This window comes from Daucus carota, chromosome 5 (assembly GCF_001625215.2).
Source record: "Daucus carota subsp. sativus chromosome 5, DH1 v3.0, whole genome shotgun sequence".
Lineage (NCBI taxonomy): Eukaryota > Viridiplantae > Streptophyta > Magnoliopsida > Apiales > Apiaceae > Daucus > Daucus carota.
Genome location: NC_030385.2, coordinates 33450522 through 33467556, shown reverse-complemented (window position 1 = coordinate 33467556; position 17035 = coordinate 33450522). Strand labels below are relative to the sequence as shown.

General features: G+C 42.7%; 3 protein-coding genes across 3 annotated transcripts; 1 reads left to right on the top strand and 2 right to left on the bottom strand.

Annotated features, from left to right (window-relative positions):
- Positions 1–2728: 2728 nt before the first annotated feature.
- On the bottom strand, positions 2729–4885 carry LOC108221621 (uncharacterized). Its single transcript, XM_064094009.1, has 3 exons — positions 4491–4885; positions 4253–4433; positions 2729–4030 (listed from the first exon to the last, which is right to left on the bottom strand). The coding sequence occupies exons 1-3, from the start codon at positions 4883–4885 to the stop codon at positions 2729–2731; spliced, it is 1878 nt and encodes a 625-aa protein (XP_063950079.1).
- Positions 4886–7637: 2752 nt separating this feature from the next.
- Positions 7638–8987, top strand: LOC108221620 (uncharacterized). Its single transcript, XM_017395486.2, has one exon. It carries the CDS (start codon positions 7638–7640, stop codon positions 8985–8987), a length of 1350 nt encoding a protein of 449 aa, XP_017250975.2.
- Positions 8988–12835: 3848 nt separating this feature from the next.
- Positions 12836–15378, bottom strand: LOC135152869 (uncharacterized). The gene is made up of 3 exons (XM_064094008.1): positions 14367–15378; positions 13740–14209; positions 12836–13663 (listed from the first exon to the last, which is right to left on the bottom strand). Exons 1-3 carry the CDS (start codon positions 15376–15378, stop codon positions 13184–13186), a joined length of 1962 nt encoding a protein of 653 aa, XP_063950078.1. The 3' UTR covers positions 12836–13183.
- Positions 15379–17035: the final 1657 nt, after the last annotated feature.

Below are 17035 nucleotides of genomic sequence, written 5' to 3'. Positions count from 1 at the left end.
TTTAGTTTCAAAATTATATACAAGATCACAACAATAATTTGAATAATCAGGTCATAAGAACCGTAAACGAAATTGCACATATAATTGGATCATATGTATTCAAAAAATAAATTACAACCGGGTTATTTTCAAAAAGAGGCCTTATTTTTTACCCCCTCCCATAAAAAGGTTTACGTACTGTCTTATATTCCCTCCGTCCCTCTCCTTTGTGTATGTTTTTTTACTACTCGACACGTATTTTAAAATTCTTATATAGTATAATTCCGTAATTTATTTTTGAAATTTTCTTTTTATGTATAAAAATTCAAACATCAAATTTTTATTCAAAAGAAAAAGAATTAAAAAAATTACGAAACTATATTTTTTAGGAGTATTATAATACATGTCAAACTCTCGTCTCTAAACTAAACTACTTATTTTCAAAGAGTATTAGAATGCATGTCAAACTCTGGTCTCCAAGCTAAACTACCTCGGACAGAGGAAGCTTAATCATGATTTCAAAAACCAACCTCAATTTCTGAAAAGAGAAACATGATTGAATCACAAGTCAACTTGGGCATGATTCCACCAAATGTGATCCATCCTCTTTAAGCTGCACATTCCTCAAACTTAATCAAATTAATTAGCATAAACCTTGCTTATGTCCTCTCTAATTGCCAAATAATTGCTCATGATTGCAAATCATCTACCGTATGCATGTTCATAATTGATAAATGTGTGCGAGACGTATATGCGTGTCTGCAGATACATGATAACGACTCTTGCGTGCCGAAGCCTAGAAAGTATAAACACAAGAAAGAAAGCATGCAGACAATGAGACAAGCAATAATAACAACTCCAAGAGCATCTCCATCCATCTAAAACTCTTGGCTAAAAGGTGAGTTGACATACTTAAAATAAAAAAATTTAGCCAACAGCTCCAAAAACTCAACTCCAACCATGCTCATCTGTTGTCTATAAAATTAGCCAACCTCCTATGGATGGCTAAATTTGTCGAACCTCTACAGGTCTGTAAGAAAATCTGTAGGAAGATTGTACATCATTTATTACCATATTGAACTGATATATTTTATTTTAACAATTTAAAATATTAATAACATACTATTTTTAAATTATAGCCAACCAATATAGCCAGTACCATTGAAGCAAAATGTCTTACAGGTTCAGCAAATTTTACATAATGTCTTACAGGTCCAATTTAGCCAGCGATTATAGCCAACGCCGTTGGAGATGCTCAACAGGAATATATGTAATGAAACAATTATTAGATTCCAAATAACTACCTCAATTATTACCAGTCTAAAAGGGTTAATATGTGCAAATCATAAACATACGTGCACTAGTTTATGTATACATTTGTCCATCGATGATCCAATGCTTGCTTGAGTCTTTGTGGAACTTGTATACAGTTAGTCTGGCAACTAGCTGTCTCGGGTTGTATTTTACTGCTTGTATGCATATGGGTTTTGTTGTTTTACTAATGGAGCGAGTGATGAAAGTGTTTCATATTCGAAGATGAGTTGTGAAACTAAGTAGAGGCATTCAGAGTTTAGAGATTGGGAGTAGGACCTGGCATGATTGCATGAATAATTACATTAGCAGTTAACAGTTAGCACACGTCATTATATTATATTTCAGCTCATAGTTTAGATCAGAGTATTAAACTAAACTATTTGTTGATTTGAGTAATTCAGTAATCAACAAAAATAGACTCACGGTTAAAATTAAGATATGCGACGGTGACGGTTTTTTGAAATTTACACTGGAGAATGGTGGTGATGAAAGCAAGAGCTGGCAGAAATTAGGATTTCGAGTTGTCTTCGTATACTCTCAAGTCTCAGCTTGTGTTTTTCTAATTTACCTACGTATTCTTTTAGATCAAGAGCCATACGTATGTAGTTTTAATCGCTCGAATTTGATTTCCCCTCCTGCCGCATTTCTTAAAGAGGCCCAATAAAATGAAGCCTGATCATCGACCTCGAAGCATGTTGATTGGTTCAGGACTTTTCAAATATCAACTGGATTTGGATTCTTTCAAATTCCACGCAACCGCCGCTCCATAACTTATCTCAAATGCAATAGATTTTCTGATGAGCACTATACACATACTACAAAAATAGAGCTTTCTGAGATATGTTTTCGAGAAGATCACACAAACTCCCAACGAGGACAACCTGTTATAATACACGTAAAATCTTATCTAGTCTTCATCCACTACTTTCTAGTGAGGGTGGCTCGTCATGATGCAAAACCGGGTCTTCGACCATCAACGATAAATTTCATCCATACGTAATGGCGTCCTCAAGCATTAAATGTCCTCTCTCGCTCTTCATTTTCTCAGCAGATAAGTTGATCTTTTACGTGCCCAAGCTATAGGGCCGTAGGGCGCACCCTCCGTGTCTTCACATATATGTGACCCAAATACCCGTCCACAACTTGTCCACTGTCCTTATGCGAATCCGGCCATGCGAATCAATCTATTATGACAAAAAAAAAAAAAGAAAAAAAACATAACATAGCACAAAATTTAACGAGCGGGCGATATTCTAGGATCTTCTACTGCATTCAGGCCCGATCCTGAACTTTCGGGGGCCCTATGCCAAAAAATAAATAGGGGCCCTCTCTAAAAAATTCGAAAATATTCAAATCATCAAATTTTTACCAAAATGTATTACAAAAAAAGTTCCAAACAATTTATAAGTAATGATATAATGCACAATCCAACAATTCATAAAAAATGAGCTCTACGAGCTTTCCGAGATGCAAAATCATTGATGATAATATTGGAGTCGATATGTTCCAGAAGTTCCTTTTCGATTGATATAATAGCAAGACCGTTCAGCCGTTCTTGTGACATTGAAGACCTCAAGTAGGTTTTTATCAACTTTAACTTCGAAAAACTTCTTTCCGCTGATGCCACCGTCACTGGAACTGTTAAAAAGATTCTATAAGCGATTAAAGCATTTGGATAACAATCTGCAGATATAACAAACTCAAGAATTTCAGTGGCTGACATTAGTTTATCTGGCAAAGTAGATTGTAATACTTTAAGTTCGGAGTACAAATCATTTAAATCAACATCCGATGAGTCACTATAAGAAAAGGCAGAGTGAAAAGTAACACAACATTCTCTCAATTCATTCTCAGCCAGCGACTTTAACTTGTCAGAATCAAACAAAAAACCAAATAGATTTTCAAAAATTTTTAGTTGCTCAAATCTACTTTGCAAAGAAGTAATTGCCATATCAACAACCACCAAAAAATATTCAAGTCTGAATAACTCTTCAGGTGATTGACATAGTTCATCCTCTTGAGTATTTTCATCAAAATGCTTTTTTCGAATAACACGGCGTTTTGCAGGAAGAGTAGGCTCTACTTCCATTTCAATTGCAATAGTTTTCGCAATATTTATACTAGAAGCAAAGCCTTCTTCCCTGAACTTTTCAAAATATAACAGCATGCCTTTAACCTCTTCTATGGTCGTGTCCAGACACATGGACTTAGACTGTAATTTCTTACTTACCTTGTTTATAACAAACAAAATTTCACACCAAATAGTCATACCAAGCAAAAACTCAAAACTGCCCAGTGCATTAAACAAACACTCTGCTTCACTTTTTGATTTTGCATCATTACCACAAGAATCATATAAAGCTGTCAAAGCCAATCTAAGTTTGGGAGCCTGAAATCTAATAGGTTTTACACTTTTAATTCGACTCTCCCAACGAGTATTAGATAAACTTTTCAAAGTAAGTCCAGGAACATTATCAAGCAGAATTTTCCATCGTTTTGTAGAACCAGAAAATAAAGTATATAGGCGTTGAACAATTCCAAAGAAAGAAACAACTCTAGTGCAAGAATGTGCCATGTCACTAAGAGCAAGATTTAAACTATGACTAGCACAAGGCATATATAATGCTCTTGGATTTATTTCAAGTAAACGTTTTTGGACACCTTGGTGCTTCCCTTTCGTATTGGAGCCATTATCATAACCTTGACCCCTTATATCATCAATGTTAAGATCAAGAGACTTTAAAACATTTTGTAATTCAATAAAAAGTCCTAATCCCGATGTATCATCCACTTGTAAAAATTCTAAAAAGTACTCCTCAATTTTTATTTTTTGGGTCGAAATATTCACACATCGTACTATTAGAGTCATTTGTTCTTGATGAGCAATATCGGGAGTACAATCAAGAATTATGGAAAAATACTTTGCCGCTTGAATAATTTTAACTATAGCACTTTTCACACTATGGGCCAAAAGGGAAATTAACTCATTCTGAATTTTATATCCAAGATAATTATAATGAATTTCACGATTTTGAATGCGTCTAACATGATCTTGCATTATCACATCAAATTCTGCTATCATTTCGATCAATCCTAGAAAATTACCATTACTATCTTGATATAGTTTTTCATTAGATCCTCTAAATGCCAAGTTATGAGTAGCAAGACACTTCACAGCAGAAAATATTCTAAGCAACACTTGCCTCCATCGATCTTTCTCTTTCGTAATCGCTTCTTGCAAATCTATATCAATTGTTTCATTCTTATCTAGCCGCACCCTCATTTCATTCCAATTAAACATATTTTTCATATGTTCAGTACTATTTTCATGTTGTCTCAGCCTCTCACTAATATGCTTCCAATCACTTAAACCTTCACTCGCTAATAAACTTTTGTTATTAATAGATTTGAACAACTTGCAGCAAAAACAAAAAACTTTGTCAACATGTTTAGAATAAATCAACCATTTTCTGTCACTAATCTCACCATTTTTTAAGTTCCTAGAATAGTAAGCATATGAAAAATGCCTATTATTATCATCAAGAGGAAACTCAAGGTTTAGTTCTCTAATAGGCCCCTTTTCAACTATCATGTCTCTTGTTTTATTATCAAGATTTGCCCAATTCCTAGGATCATAAACATTCACATAGGAAAATTCTTCTTCCTGCTCAGTAGGAATAGTTTGCTCTGCCTGTGCCTCTACATTAATAGATATATTTGGCACATCATTTGACAAGTTAGGCTCATTTTGCACATCAGTAGACTCATTTGCAATTTCTAATTCTATGCAATTTCTTGTTAAAGGCACCGGGAAGGCCAACTGATGCCTCATCTTCGCCAGCTAACAAAAGGCCGAGAAAGCTAAAAAACGCAGATGAATAACTTTTAGGCATTACCTGAGATCGCCTGCGGCAAGAAAGGTATCCCGATGTCTCTCAGTAATTCAACATAGTAGGGGACTCATTTAAATGAATATATTTTCAAATTAAATGCTGTCTACAGGTTTCTATATCTGCGAAAGATACCGAACATCACAACAGCAAGCTCAATCAGATGGCACAAAGGGCTATCTAACTTTGTATATTATCATGCAGATCTGATCATTATCTGAACTTGCATGGGCCTTGGTGCAAAATATCAACAATTTGCTTGCATTTTGCACTGTTGTATTTATTTGGAGGTCGATTGCTAATTTGTATGGTCTGATATAGATGCTCTGGTTTTGTTACTTGGAGGTCTATTGCTAATCCAGTTGTAATTTGTACGAACTGTCTTAATAGATGCTTTAGATGTTCTGATATGGAATAATCCGGATCAGGAGCACAATCCCAGACCCTGTCTCGAGGTCCCGCTCAGTTGAAGGAATCCCGCTCAGTTGAGGGAGTCCCTCTCTTCAACAGCCGAATAAGTCCAAAACCGACAACCACTGTGTACACGACGAATGGAAGCTACAGGTGATAGGGACGTGACATAAACGGTCAACTACTGACAAGAGACGACAAATCCCTAAACATTCCAAACTACTGTTCCACCGCTGACAGAAGGACACGTGTAGGGAGTCCAAGACGTGCAGGTGTATGGCCAAGATTCAGGTTCTCTACCCTTAAACCCTAACCCTTGGCTTATAAATAGACCAAGGGCAAAAGGCTTAAGGGACACTTCTCTCCACACTCATATTTTACACACACAAGCACTCAGCAAATATAAACACTTAAGCAACCACCCACAACAACCACCATACACACACCCTCTACATTGATAGGTAGCTTATTTTCCGTCCGACTACTTTCAAAACCCGCTCTTACTCTCACGCCGGAGGCGCCTCGGGGTCCAAACCCCCCTCCGGCGTTGTTTTGTAGGCACCCAATCAGCAGCTACACCGCGAGACGACGGAGTACGGCGGAGAAAGGGCCGGAACGGGATCTGGAGTTATCATTTGGCGCTAGAAGGAGGGGAAGGTGTCCTCTGTCCTGTGGTCACGGTGCCACTGGACTCATCTTCTTCAACAAACCCCCGAAACGGGGGTCCAAATCACACCAGTAAGCTTTCGTAAAACACCAAGCTCCTCAAAACCTTCAGCCATGGTTTTTCTTGATGTGTGCATGATAGCAAACCCTGCCTGAGCAAAACCCTAATCTTGTCTGTAGCACATAAAATCTTTTGTCTCACACCTGGTCACATTTTGTCACTTAACTACTTATAGTATTTCCGAAAATAGTAAGTTGACTACCTGTACACACTATTTCTGTCACCCTGTCACTATCTATACTGTTTGCAAGCATTGTCACAAAAACAGCAACCATACACCCTGTGTGAATTCTTGAAACCATGACAAAAAGGACACGCTCCCACCTGGGTCTTCCCCAGAACCCGGACCCTCAGACAGACCAGGACAACCCGAACCAGGATCATGCCTCAGGACCCCTTTTCACCCATGTGAACCCGGACGAGAACCAAGCAATCAACCCCAATGATGCACGGGTCACGATCGAAGCGAACCAGTACAAGTACACCGATGTCCCGGTCACCACCCTCCACCTGTCCCAGCTCACCAATGTAGAGCTGGCCGAAGCCATCCGGCAGTACCATGATCGCCGGGAAAGCAACCGCAGACTTGAGGACATCGGCGAATCCGAGGACTCCGGGAACAGCCGTCAATCCCGGGGTTCCGTCTTCGACCGGATCGGAGACAAAGCAAAGAAAAAGAAACAAAAAGAAAGTGAGGAAACCCGGCTGAAAATCTTGGCTGAAAGGAAAGAACAGATCCGAAAAGAGGAAGAGGAAAAACTTGAGCAAAAAATCGCCCTCCGGATTCAACTCGAAGAGGAGAAGTTAACAAAAGGATCCCGGTCCAAGCGGTACCGAAAGGAGCCAACACCCGAGCTCATCTCCGACGATGAGAACAATGAGCACGGGCAGACCAACTTAAGAGACATGATCAACGAACTCAACAGGAAAATTGGGAATGAGTCCGGGCTCGAAATAGGAGGAACCCTGACTCCCTTCAGCCACTCTTTGGAATCCATTCCCCGACAAAAAGGCATGAAACACTACAACTTTGAATCCTTCAATGGACTGGGTGACCCGGAGGAACACCTGCACTATTTTGAACAGATAGCCCAGATCTATTACTACAATGATCTGACCAAATGCCGCTTTTTCGCATCCACATTCAAGGGGGGGCCCAGAGATGGTTCAGCCGGATCCCTTCCCGGAGCATCGGGTCTTGGAAAGACTTCAGGGAAGCCTTCCTCAGAAGGTTTCGAGCAAACAAGACACATGAACTTCATATGTGTCACCTGGAAACGGTTCGTCAATATGACAACGAGGCACTTTCAGACTACATGAAACGTTTCCAGGAAGCAATCAACAAAATTTCCAACCTGGATGAGCGTGAGGCTCTGAGCATATTCCGAAGAAACCTGGACCCGGAACAAAATGAAAGATATGTGGTCGAGTTGATTAACAAAGAACCCCAGAGCCTGGCAGCTGCCTATGCCATGGCCGCGAAATTCATTAAGGAAACCGACGTACTCCAAGCCATGAGAATGACCCGACAGGGTAGCTTAAAAGGGAAACAGGTCGAGGACAGACCTAGAAAAGAATATCACCAGGACAAGAAATTCAAGCCAGATAGACAAACCAACTTCATCCAGCATTCAGGTTCTAAGAGAGCCAGCCAACCAGGATCCGGGTCTAGAAGTGATCCCGGCCCAAACAGACCAGCCAGAGAGCCAAAACCAGAGCCCGAATGGACTCCCCTCAACCGATCCAGGGAAGACATACTCAAGGAGATCCGGGACAAACCTTTCTATTATGCTCCAAAACCCATGCAGACTCCTCCAGAGAGCAGACCCACCAACCGCCATTGTGACTATCATGGCACCCACGGTCACAAGACGGAAAACTGCATATCCCTCAAGTATTTCATTGAAGAGCAAATCAGCAAAGGCAACATGGGGCAATACATAGCCCGGAACACAGCAAACAAGGGAGAAGGTTCGGGGAAACAAAAGAACATAGTCAATGTGGTCTTGGGAGGATCCTGTTCCCCTCCTCCCAGCCCGGACTCATGTCAAGAGGTAATGTCCATACAAACCTTCCCCGAACAAGTCATTTCCTTCAGCAGCAAGGACTTCGAGGGGGTCACCCGGGGTCACAATCAGGCCTTGGTGGTAACCTTGGATATAGCCGAGAATGAGGTTAGACGGATCCTAGTCGACAACGGCTCTTCAGCAAACATCTTGTTCAAACATACCATGGACCGAATGCAACTAGGGAACATCCGGATGAACGACTACAGGGAGGACCCCCTATACGGATTCGGGAACAGCATTGTCCCGGTCCTGGGAACCCTTTACCTCCCGGTCCGTTTTGGCACAGCCCCAACCCAGGTCGTCCACATGATCAAATTCTATGTCACAGACACACCTTCCTCCTACAATGTGATCATTGGCCGTCCGGGTCTAAACAAAATCGAAGCCATCACTTCTGTTACGCACCTGAAATTCAAGTTCCCAACCCCGTTTGGGGTAGGAGAAGTCAAAGGAGATTCGGAAACAGCCGGGGTATGTTTCAGTCAAGCCTTGGTAATGGCGGAAACACATATGGACAACAAAAGAAAAGCAACGGTCTTCCAAAAACAAAGAAGCAACAAAAAACAGACCTTACCCAAGAACAAACTCCAAAGGTGAAGTCCAGGTCATCGACCTAGACCCGGGCAATCATAACCCGGGAGCAACCAACCCTGGTCCTAGACAAAGCAAACAGAAAGCAACCATGAGCTCAGCTCAAGATTTCGTCGAAAAGAACACTGACGCCCGGATCCAACAAATGATCTCAGCACAAGAATTGACCAAGGTCGAAGCTGCGGTCGAAACCGAGTCTATCCTGATCGAAGAAAACAACCCTTCAAGAAAGATCAAGATTGGAAAAGGCCTGGACACCGTTTTCAAAGAAGAACTCATCCAACTACTCCGAGATTATGCGGATGTCTTTGCATGGAGCCCAGACGACATGCCCGGATTGGATGAATCTCTAGCAATGCATAGTCTGGATGTAGACCCCAAAAAGAAACCAGTCAAGCAAAAACGAAGAAACTTCGCTCCAGAAAGACAAAAGGCAATAGATGAAGAGGTTGGCAAGCTAATGAAGGCGGATATCATATGTGAGATAAAGTATCCGGAATGGTTAGCCAACGTAGTCATGGTAAAAAAGGCAAACGGCAAGTGGAGGATGTGCGTTGATTACACGGATCTGAATGCTGCATGCCCCAAAGACCCTTATCCTCTACCCAGCATAGACCAATTGATAGACGCCACGTCCGGACACCTTATGTTAAGCTTTATGGATGCTTTCTCCGGCTACAATCAGGTAAAGATGAACCCAGCAGACATAGCCAAAACCGCCTTCATAACCCATCGGGCAGTCTATGCATACAAATTGATGCCTTTCGGCCTAAGAAACGCCGGGTCCACATACCAGAAGGCAATGAATGAAATTTTCAAAGACCAACTTGGTAGGAACTTGGAATGCTATGTCGACGATATAATCTCCAAGTCCACTTCAATACCAGGACACATCTCGGATCTCAAAGAATGTTTCGAGAATATGAGAAGGACTAAGCTAAAGCTCAACCCGGACAAGTGCACCTTTGGAGTAGAAGCTGGAAAGTTTTTGGGGTTTATGGTGAGCAACCGGGGTATCGAGGCCAATCCGGAGAAGATCAAAGCAGTACAAGAGATGCAACCACCCCGGACTCAGAGGGAAGTCCAAAAGCTAGCTGGATCATTAGCAGCACTACGAAGATTTGTCTCCAAACTTGCTGAAAGATGCCTACCATTCTTTGAATTGTTAAAAGGGGCAAAAAATCAGAAGAAAGTAGAATGGAGCCCGGACTGCCAAAGAGCCCTTGATGAGATCAAGGAATACTTGTCCAAACCTCCGATCCTGACGAAGGCTCTACCTGGGGAACCCTTGTACCTATACCTGTCAGCCGGACCCTTTGCTATCGGGGCGGCTTTGATCAGGGAAGAATCCGGGCAGCAGAAGCCTGTCTACTATGTTAGCCAAGTCTTGAAGGACACGGAGACCAGATACCCCAACTTAGAAAAATTTGCATTCGCACTGATCACTGCATCCAGGAAGCTCAGACACTACTTTCAAGGAAGAGAGATCAGGATTGTCACAGACCAACCTTTGAGGAAAATCATTCACAAGCCGGATATCTCCGGGAGGCTAGTAAACTGGGCAATCGAACTTAGCCAGTTCAGCCTAACATTCCTACCCCGGACAGCAGTCAAAGCCCAGGTCCTGGCCGATTTTGTAGTAGAATGCAACTTTCCAGAAAATCAGACAACTCCCATGGAAACCGAACCAGAAGCCCCGATAGATCCTAACCCGGAGTCTTGGATACTCCATGTGGACGGATCCTCAACAGCTGAGAGGTCAGGAGCCGGGCTAATCCTGAAGAGCCCGGATGGATTCACCATCAAAACAGCAATCTCCTTCGGTTTCGCAGCAACCAACAATCAAGCGGAATACGAGGCCCTTTTGGCAGGATTAAAATTGGTCCGGACCCTGTCGATCCGGGACCTCACCATCTATAGTGACTCCCAGATCGTAGTTCGACAAACTAACGGAGAATATCTTGCTAAGGACCCAATCCTGACAAAATATCAAGCTTTGGTGAAAAGCTATCTTGCCTTGGTCCCCGGGTACAAAATTCTACAGATCAACAGAGAAGAAAATTCAGAGGCAGACAACCTTTCTAGGCTAGTCCAGAACTCAGCCGACCTAGATAGCTCGGTCTACTTCGAAGAGCTGCACAAACCAACAATTGAACACGAGGAAGTCTTCGAGATCAACAACAATCCCAATTGGATGACTCCCCTCGTTAATTACATCGAGAAAGGAGAGCTTCCCGAAGACAAGGGGAAAGCACAACGGCTGAAGGCGAAGGCGGCCAAATTTTTTGTCGAAGAAGGAACACTCTTCCGCCGGACCTACTCATCCCCAATCCTGAAATGCATAGGTCCGGAGGAGGCCGAATATTGTCTGAGAGAAGTTCACGAAGGGATCTGTGGAGATCACATGTCGGCAAAAGGCCTGGCATATAAAATCATCCGGCAAGGCTACTACTGGCCAACAATTCATCAAGACTCCGTCGAGTTCGTAAAAAAATGCAAAAATTGCCAACTATTCAGCAATGTATCCCGGGTGAGCCCGGTCCTCCCATCCTCGGTTCTATCCCCAATCCCATTTGCCGTTTGGGGAATTGATATAATGGGACCTTTTCCCCGGGCCAAAGGAGACCTCAGATACCTGCTGGTTTCAATTGATTATATGACTAAGTGGGTGGAGGCAAAAGCAATGCGGACTATCAACCAGCAAGACGTCATCCGGTTTATGGACAACATTCTGATGAGATTCGGACTGCCAAGAGTCCTGGTCTCAGACAATGGGCCCCAGTTCATAGGGTCAGACTTCGAGAGCTACTTGGCCGAAAGAGGAATCAAACATAAAAAGTCTTCTGTCGCCTATCCCCAAGGAAATGGCCAAGTAGAGGTCACCAACCGGATCCTGCTGCGAGGAATTGAAAAAAGGCTAGAGGAAAGCAAGAACAAATGGCCGGAGGAACTACCACATGTTCTCTGGTCCTACCGAACTAGTCCCCGGATAAGCACCGGAGAAACTCCATTCAAGCTAGCATATGGAACAGAAGCAATGCTTCCAATCGAAGTCGGGTCACCTTCCCATAGAGCGATCAACTTTGATGAAATTGCAAATGAGGAGGGACTCCGGGTCAACTTGGATTTAGTAGATGAAGTTCGGGACCAGGCAATCGAAAAGATGGAGAAGTACAAGGAAAAGACCCGAGATCACTTCAGCAAGAAATCCCGGGTCAGGAATTTTCAAGCAGGAGACCTGGTCCTACGAAACACCGAAGCCTCAGATCCAACCAACACTGGCAAGCTAATGCCAAAATGGGAAGGCCCATACAGGGTCAAGGAAGTCCTAAGGCCGGGCACCTACAAGTTGGAACATATGGACGGATCAGAAGTATCCAATACCTGGCACGGTCTTAGGCTGAGGAAATTCTATCAGTAGAACGTATGAAAGGGAATTATCCTAGAAGACAGCTACATACACCTAAAAAGCAACCATGTATTTTTGATCTTTACCCAAGCTGTGTAATCATTTTAATATCAATGAAATCTTTTGCTGTTAATGAATCTATATTATCTACTTAGAGAATTTCTAAGGCAACCAAGACACATCAGCATTCAATCCGAGCGCGTCCTACCCGGATCCATTTACACAATTGTCAATTTAGAAAAATTTTCTAAATGCAAACATTGTTAAAGCAACCAATCCGGATCCCATTATTTATCGAAATGTTTTTCAAAGCGAAAATTCGTTAAGCAACCAATCCGGATCTCATTATTTATTGAAATATTTTTCAAAGCGAGAATTCGTTAAGCAACCAATCCGGATCCCATTATTTATTACTTGGAATATTTTTTCAAGTAAAGAAATCGTTAAGCAACCGATCCGGATCTCATTATTTATTGAAATATTTTTCAAAGCGAGAATTTGTTAAGCAATCAATCCGGACTTCATGATTTATTCATTACTTGGAATATTTTTTCAAGTAGAGAAATCGTTAAGCAACCATCACTTAGAAAATTTTCTAAATGCAAAATAAGTCCAAGGCTACAAGATAAGTCCAAGGCTACAAAGTAAGTCCAAGGCTACAAAATAGAAGGTACAACCAAGACCAGATATAAAGACAAGTTCAGAATTACACAATAGAGAATTCATAAATACGAGTTCTTGGCAAAAACTAAAGAAGCTACACATCATCATCATGCTAATCCAGACTAGCATCTCAGTCCAGGATCTTAGGAAGGAAGCTGGGAGTCGGCCCGTCATACGATTTTGGTTCCCCGAGACCTTTTTCGAGGTCCTTCTTGGCCTTGACGAACATGTTACAAAAACTATCAAAGTCCGCCTCCGGGTCAGACTTGATGTGTCTCTCAGCCACAATCCAACACCGAAGGATCTCGGCCGACGCAGCACCAGCCAAAGCACGATCATACTCATCAGATTTCTGGAACTCAGAAATCACCGCTGCAGGCTCTTTCCTCTCAGCAAGCTGCCGCTTCAGACCCTCGATCTCAGTCTCGAACTCGGACACCCGAGTCTCAGCTACCCTCAACTTCTCGCTCAGATCATCAACAGAGGACTTGGCCAATTTCAGATCGGAATCTAAGGATTCGATCCGAACATCCTTGTCGTCCGAAGCCGCCTTCTCCCTCCTCAGCTGATCAAAACTCACGGTGACCATCCCAGCAATCGTAGCACCCATCTGAAAAATTCAAATTCCCACATGTCAGCAACAAAAATAGAAAAGAATGGTTAACAACAAAAGTTAGGACACTCACTTGACCCCAAACCGCAGCAGCTTTCTTATACATCCCCACCATTCCGGCTTCCCCCATCTCAGCCCAATCTGAATCCGAAGGCAACTCAGACATAACCTTCACCACATCCCTCACAGAATGGTCACCAACCCGGAGTCCATCCTCGTCATCATCCGAGTCCAACTCATCCATGATTGCCTTCCCGGGGCCAGAAGTAGAACCCGTGGGCATGCTCTTTTTCCCCGGCTTCTTTCTCTTCTTGTCAACCTTCTTGACTGGCTCGGGGCTACCCATCTCCACATCAACAATCACAGCTGGATCCGGACTCACCCTTGGGACACTAGACTCGGACTCCATCTCACGGGCAGAAGACCCAGATCCTGCCTTCAAACCAGATTTCTTCTTCATGTGGGAGGAACCCAAATTCTTCAAAGACGCAGCCAACGCATCAGAAGACATAGTCCAAAGCTCTTTGTCAAAATAGGGTAAACCTGAAACAAAAAACAAGAAGAGTCAAAAATCATAGCCAGAGAATTCTTACACCTATGACAGAAAGGAAACAACTACAACTACCAAGTGCAATAGAAAAGCATAGCGCAACAATCACATAAGAAGGATAGACACAAAACAACCACAACTAGGACTCACATCCCCACTTATATAACTTGGGATGCTGCATGAAGGTATCCCGGGTGAACTGTTGCCCAAAGAAATTACAGAAATCAAAGACCTGCCGCAAAGCATCGTCTTTTAAAACAGGTGGAAAAAAGTCCGTCTCCACCCCCTCGGTCGCAATATAAGGCATGTACCCCAGATCAAGACCTCTCAAAAGGATTATCTCATGATTCCAATGCTTCAACGAAGTCTGCATAACCATTGGCCTCGCAAGGCCCGGACCGTACCCGCACCTCGCAGCCCGAAATCTCAACTCATACAAAGGTTCCTGGGTAGACTTAACTAAGAGAAAGACCAGATGAAACAACTTAAAGGTAGGCTGAATCCCCATCCTGTTACAAGTAGCTAGGAACCAAGTCATCCACTTGATTCCATTCGGCGTTATCTGCATCGGTGAACACTTATACACATACTTGCATAAGTGTTTGAAGAAGATATGCCACCGGGGGTTCCACCCGGACCTAAGATGCTCTAACCAAACAGGAACGAATCCATCAGCTGGTCTATGATAAATTCTCTCCCCCGGTTCAGGCCACCTCCACTCTATCTCCGGACCTAGCTGAAAAGCAGACCTCACCACTCTATCCATCTCCTCCGCAGGCAAAGAGGTCAAGCTCTCCTTCAGAGGATAAGGGCCCTGGGCCATATCGAACTTCGCAAACCTAGAATCAACCTCCTCCTTATTATAAGGACCAGGATCCCCATTCGGAAGCTTGTGACGATACAAGCTACTCAAATCCCGATAGTACTGGGTCTCAGAAACGTCTAGAGCCTTCTTTACAAAGTAATATTTGTAATCTGCCCAACAACCGTCCGGAGTAAACAACACCTGTCTATCTGAAACCTCTTTCACAGTAAACTTTTCCGATAAAACAGCAACACGGGGCATGGCAGATGAAGGACCCAGATCATCCCCTTCTGAATCTTCGCTATCAGTGAAAAAAGCAGTAAAAGCTCCCCTATCCCACTCCTTGGTCCGGACCATACACCTACATAAAATAATCCGAGGTTAGTTTTATACATAAAGAATTCTCCGCAAAAACTAGCTTATCCCTACTTTGTTTCTACATTGTTTTTAATATGATCCGGACCTCCAACCTAGACCTAAATGTGAAACCCCCTATCTGACAAATATACGCAACCAAAAAACCAACAGTCAAACTTATATACACAAAAAGCTGAATACTTGATACCCCGGGCCCACCAGTTGTGACCAACAGAAGCAAACAATACCCCACCAAAAACACACGCACACAAAAAACTCAATCCGGACTCACCTCCCCGGTCTGGACTCCCGACACGCAACCCGGATAATGATAGTCCCAAACAATATCAAGACAAAGCCACGGAACCCATTAAACTACACTACTACACGTACCCAAGCTAAACTCAAACATAACCCACATACACGAATAAAGCAACCACCCAGACTCGTCCAAACAAAATACAAAAGTCCACCTACAAAAATTCAAAACACATATGCCAGAATACTCCAGTTTTCACAAACTCAAATATACGCCTACACCTGCTAGTTGACTTCAACCGAAAGATGACAACAAACCCCAAAATCAACAGTGCAAAGCGAGTCGACACAGTGGAAAATGCGGCAAAACGAGAAAATGAAAATTTCAGCAGATCAGCCTACATCTACAGCTCAGAAAAATCGATATGAAGCCACCCATCACAAACCCAGAACAACAAACACGAAAATTTCAAACATATACACGCGTGTATATACGCGGAAATCGAAAACACAGCAAACAATTAACAACTCTCAACAGATCAGCGGTGATTCAGTATATTAACGGCAGACTCGGCGAGATTCAAAAACGCAGCAAGAAACTCGCATCAATCCCGCCTAAACTCGGTGAAAAAGCTGAGCAAACAATCCGACTCGATTTGTCAACTCGGTATGTCGACTCAGCATATTAAACAAGACTCGGTATTCTACTTACAAATACAAGCATACATCAAAACACAGCATTACAAAAACAGCGATGCACACTGACTCGGTGCGACTAGGCGGCTCGGTTCCGAGCAAAACCAGTTCAAAACAACTCAAAAACGCAGCAGAAACTCAACGCAAAAACCCAGCAACACAAACTTGGGGTGACTCGGCAACTCGACTCGGTGAAGTCAAGTACCAAACTCAGTGAAAGAAAATCAACTACGCAGCAAATGCGGAACTCGACATATCGACTCAGCATACTAAACAAGACTCAGTACTTATAGCAAGCAACTCGGCAAAGACTCGGTACCAAGAACAAGCGACTCGATAGCGAACTCAGGGGAAGCAGTGAGAAAAAAGGAAGAAAGGAAGTTTACCTGCGTGAGAAAGGCGACCGAGCGACGGCGTCAACTCTATGGAAAACGCAGGTGCAGTTCGAAATAAAGAGCTTCGCCGATGTTCGGAAAAATCCCGCTCAAACAAAGAGACAGTGATGAAACGCAAAGTAGAAAAAGAGGCTCTTTTAACCCCTTTTCCATCAACACCATGTGGCACGTTTTAACTGGCCAAGTACAAAAGTAACGACTGAAAATTACTATTTCCCAAGATGTCAGAACGGGTGTAATTTCAAATGAAGAAAAGTCAAAAAGAAAGCAGAAACTTTCCACCTCTAGCTTGTCATACACCCCAAGTC

Bases quoted from the DNA above. Each gene is read 5' to 3' on its own strand.
- LOC108221621 (XM_064094009.1), bottom strand. From the start codon at position 4,885: ATGATAGTTGAAAAGGGGCCTATTAGAGAACTAAACCTTGAGTTTCCT. The intron at 4,434-4,490 runs GTTGCTTAGAAT...CTTGGCATTTAG, and splicing joins AAAGATCGATGGAGGCAAGT to AGGATCTAATGAAAAACTAT. The intron at 4,031-4,252 runs GTGAAAAGTGCT...AATGTTTTAAAG, and splicing joins TTTCCCTTTTGGCCCATAGT to TCTCTTGATCTTAACATTGA.
- LOC108221620 (XM_017395486.2), top strand. From the start codon at position 7,638: ATGAAACGTTTCCAGGAAGCAATCAACAAAATTTCCAACCTGGATGAG.
- LOC135152869 (XM_064094008.1), bottom strand. From the start codon at position 15,378: ATGGTCCGGACCAAGGAGTGGGATAGGGGAGCTTTTACTGCTTTTTTC. The intron at 14,210-14,366 runs GTGAGTCCTAGT...TTTTTGTTTCAG, and splicing joins CAAGTTATATAAGTGGGGAT to GTTTACCCTATTTTGACAAA. The intron at 13,664-13,739 runs GTGAGTGTCCTA...TGAATTTTTCAG, and splicing joins CTGCTGCGGTTTGGGGTCAA to ATGGGTGCTACGATTGCTGG.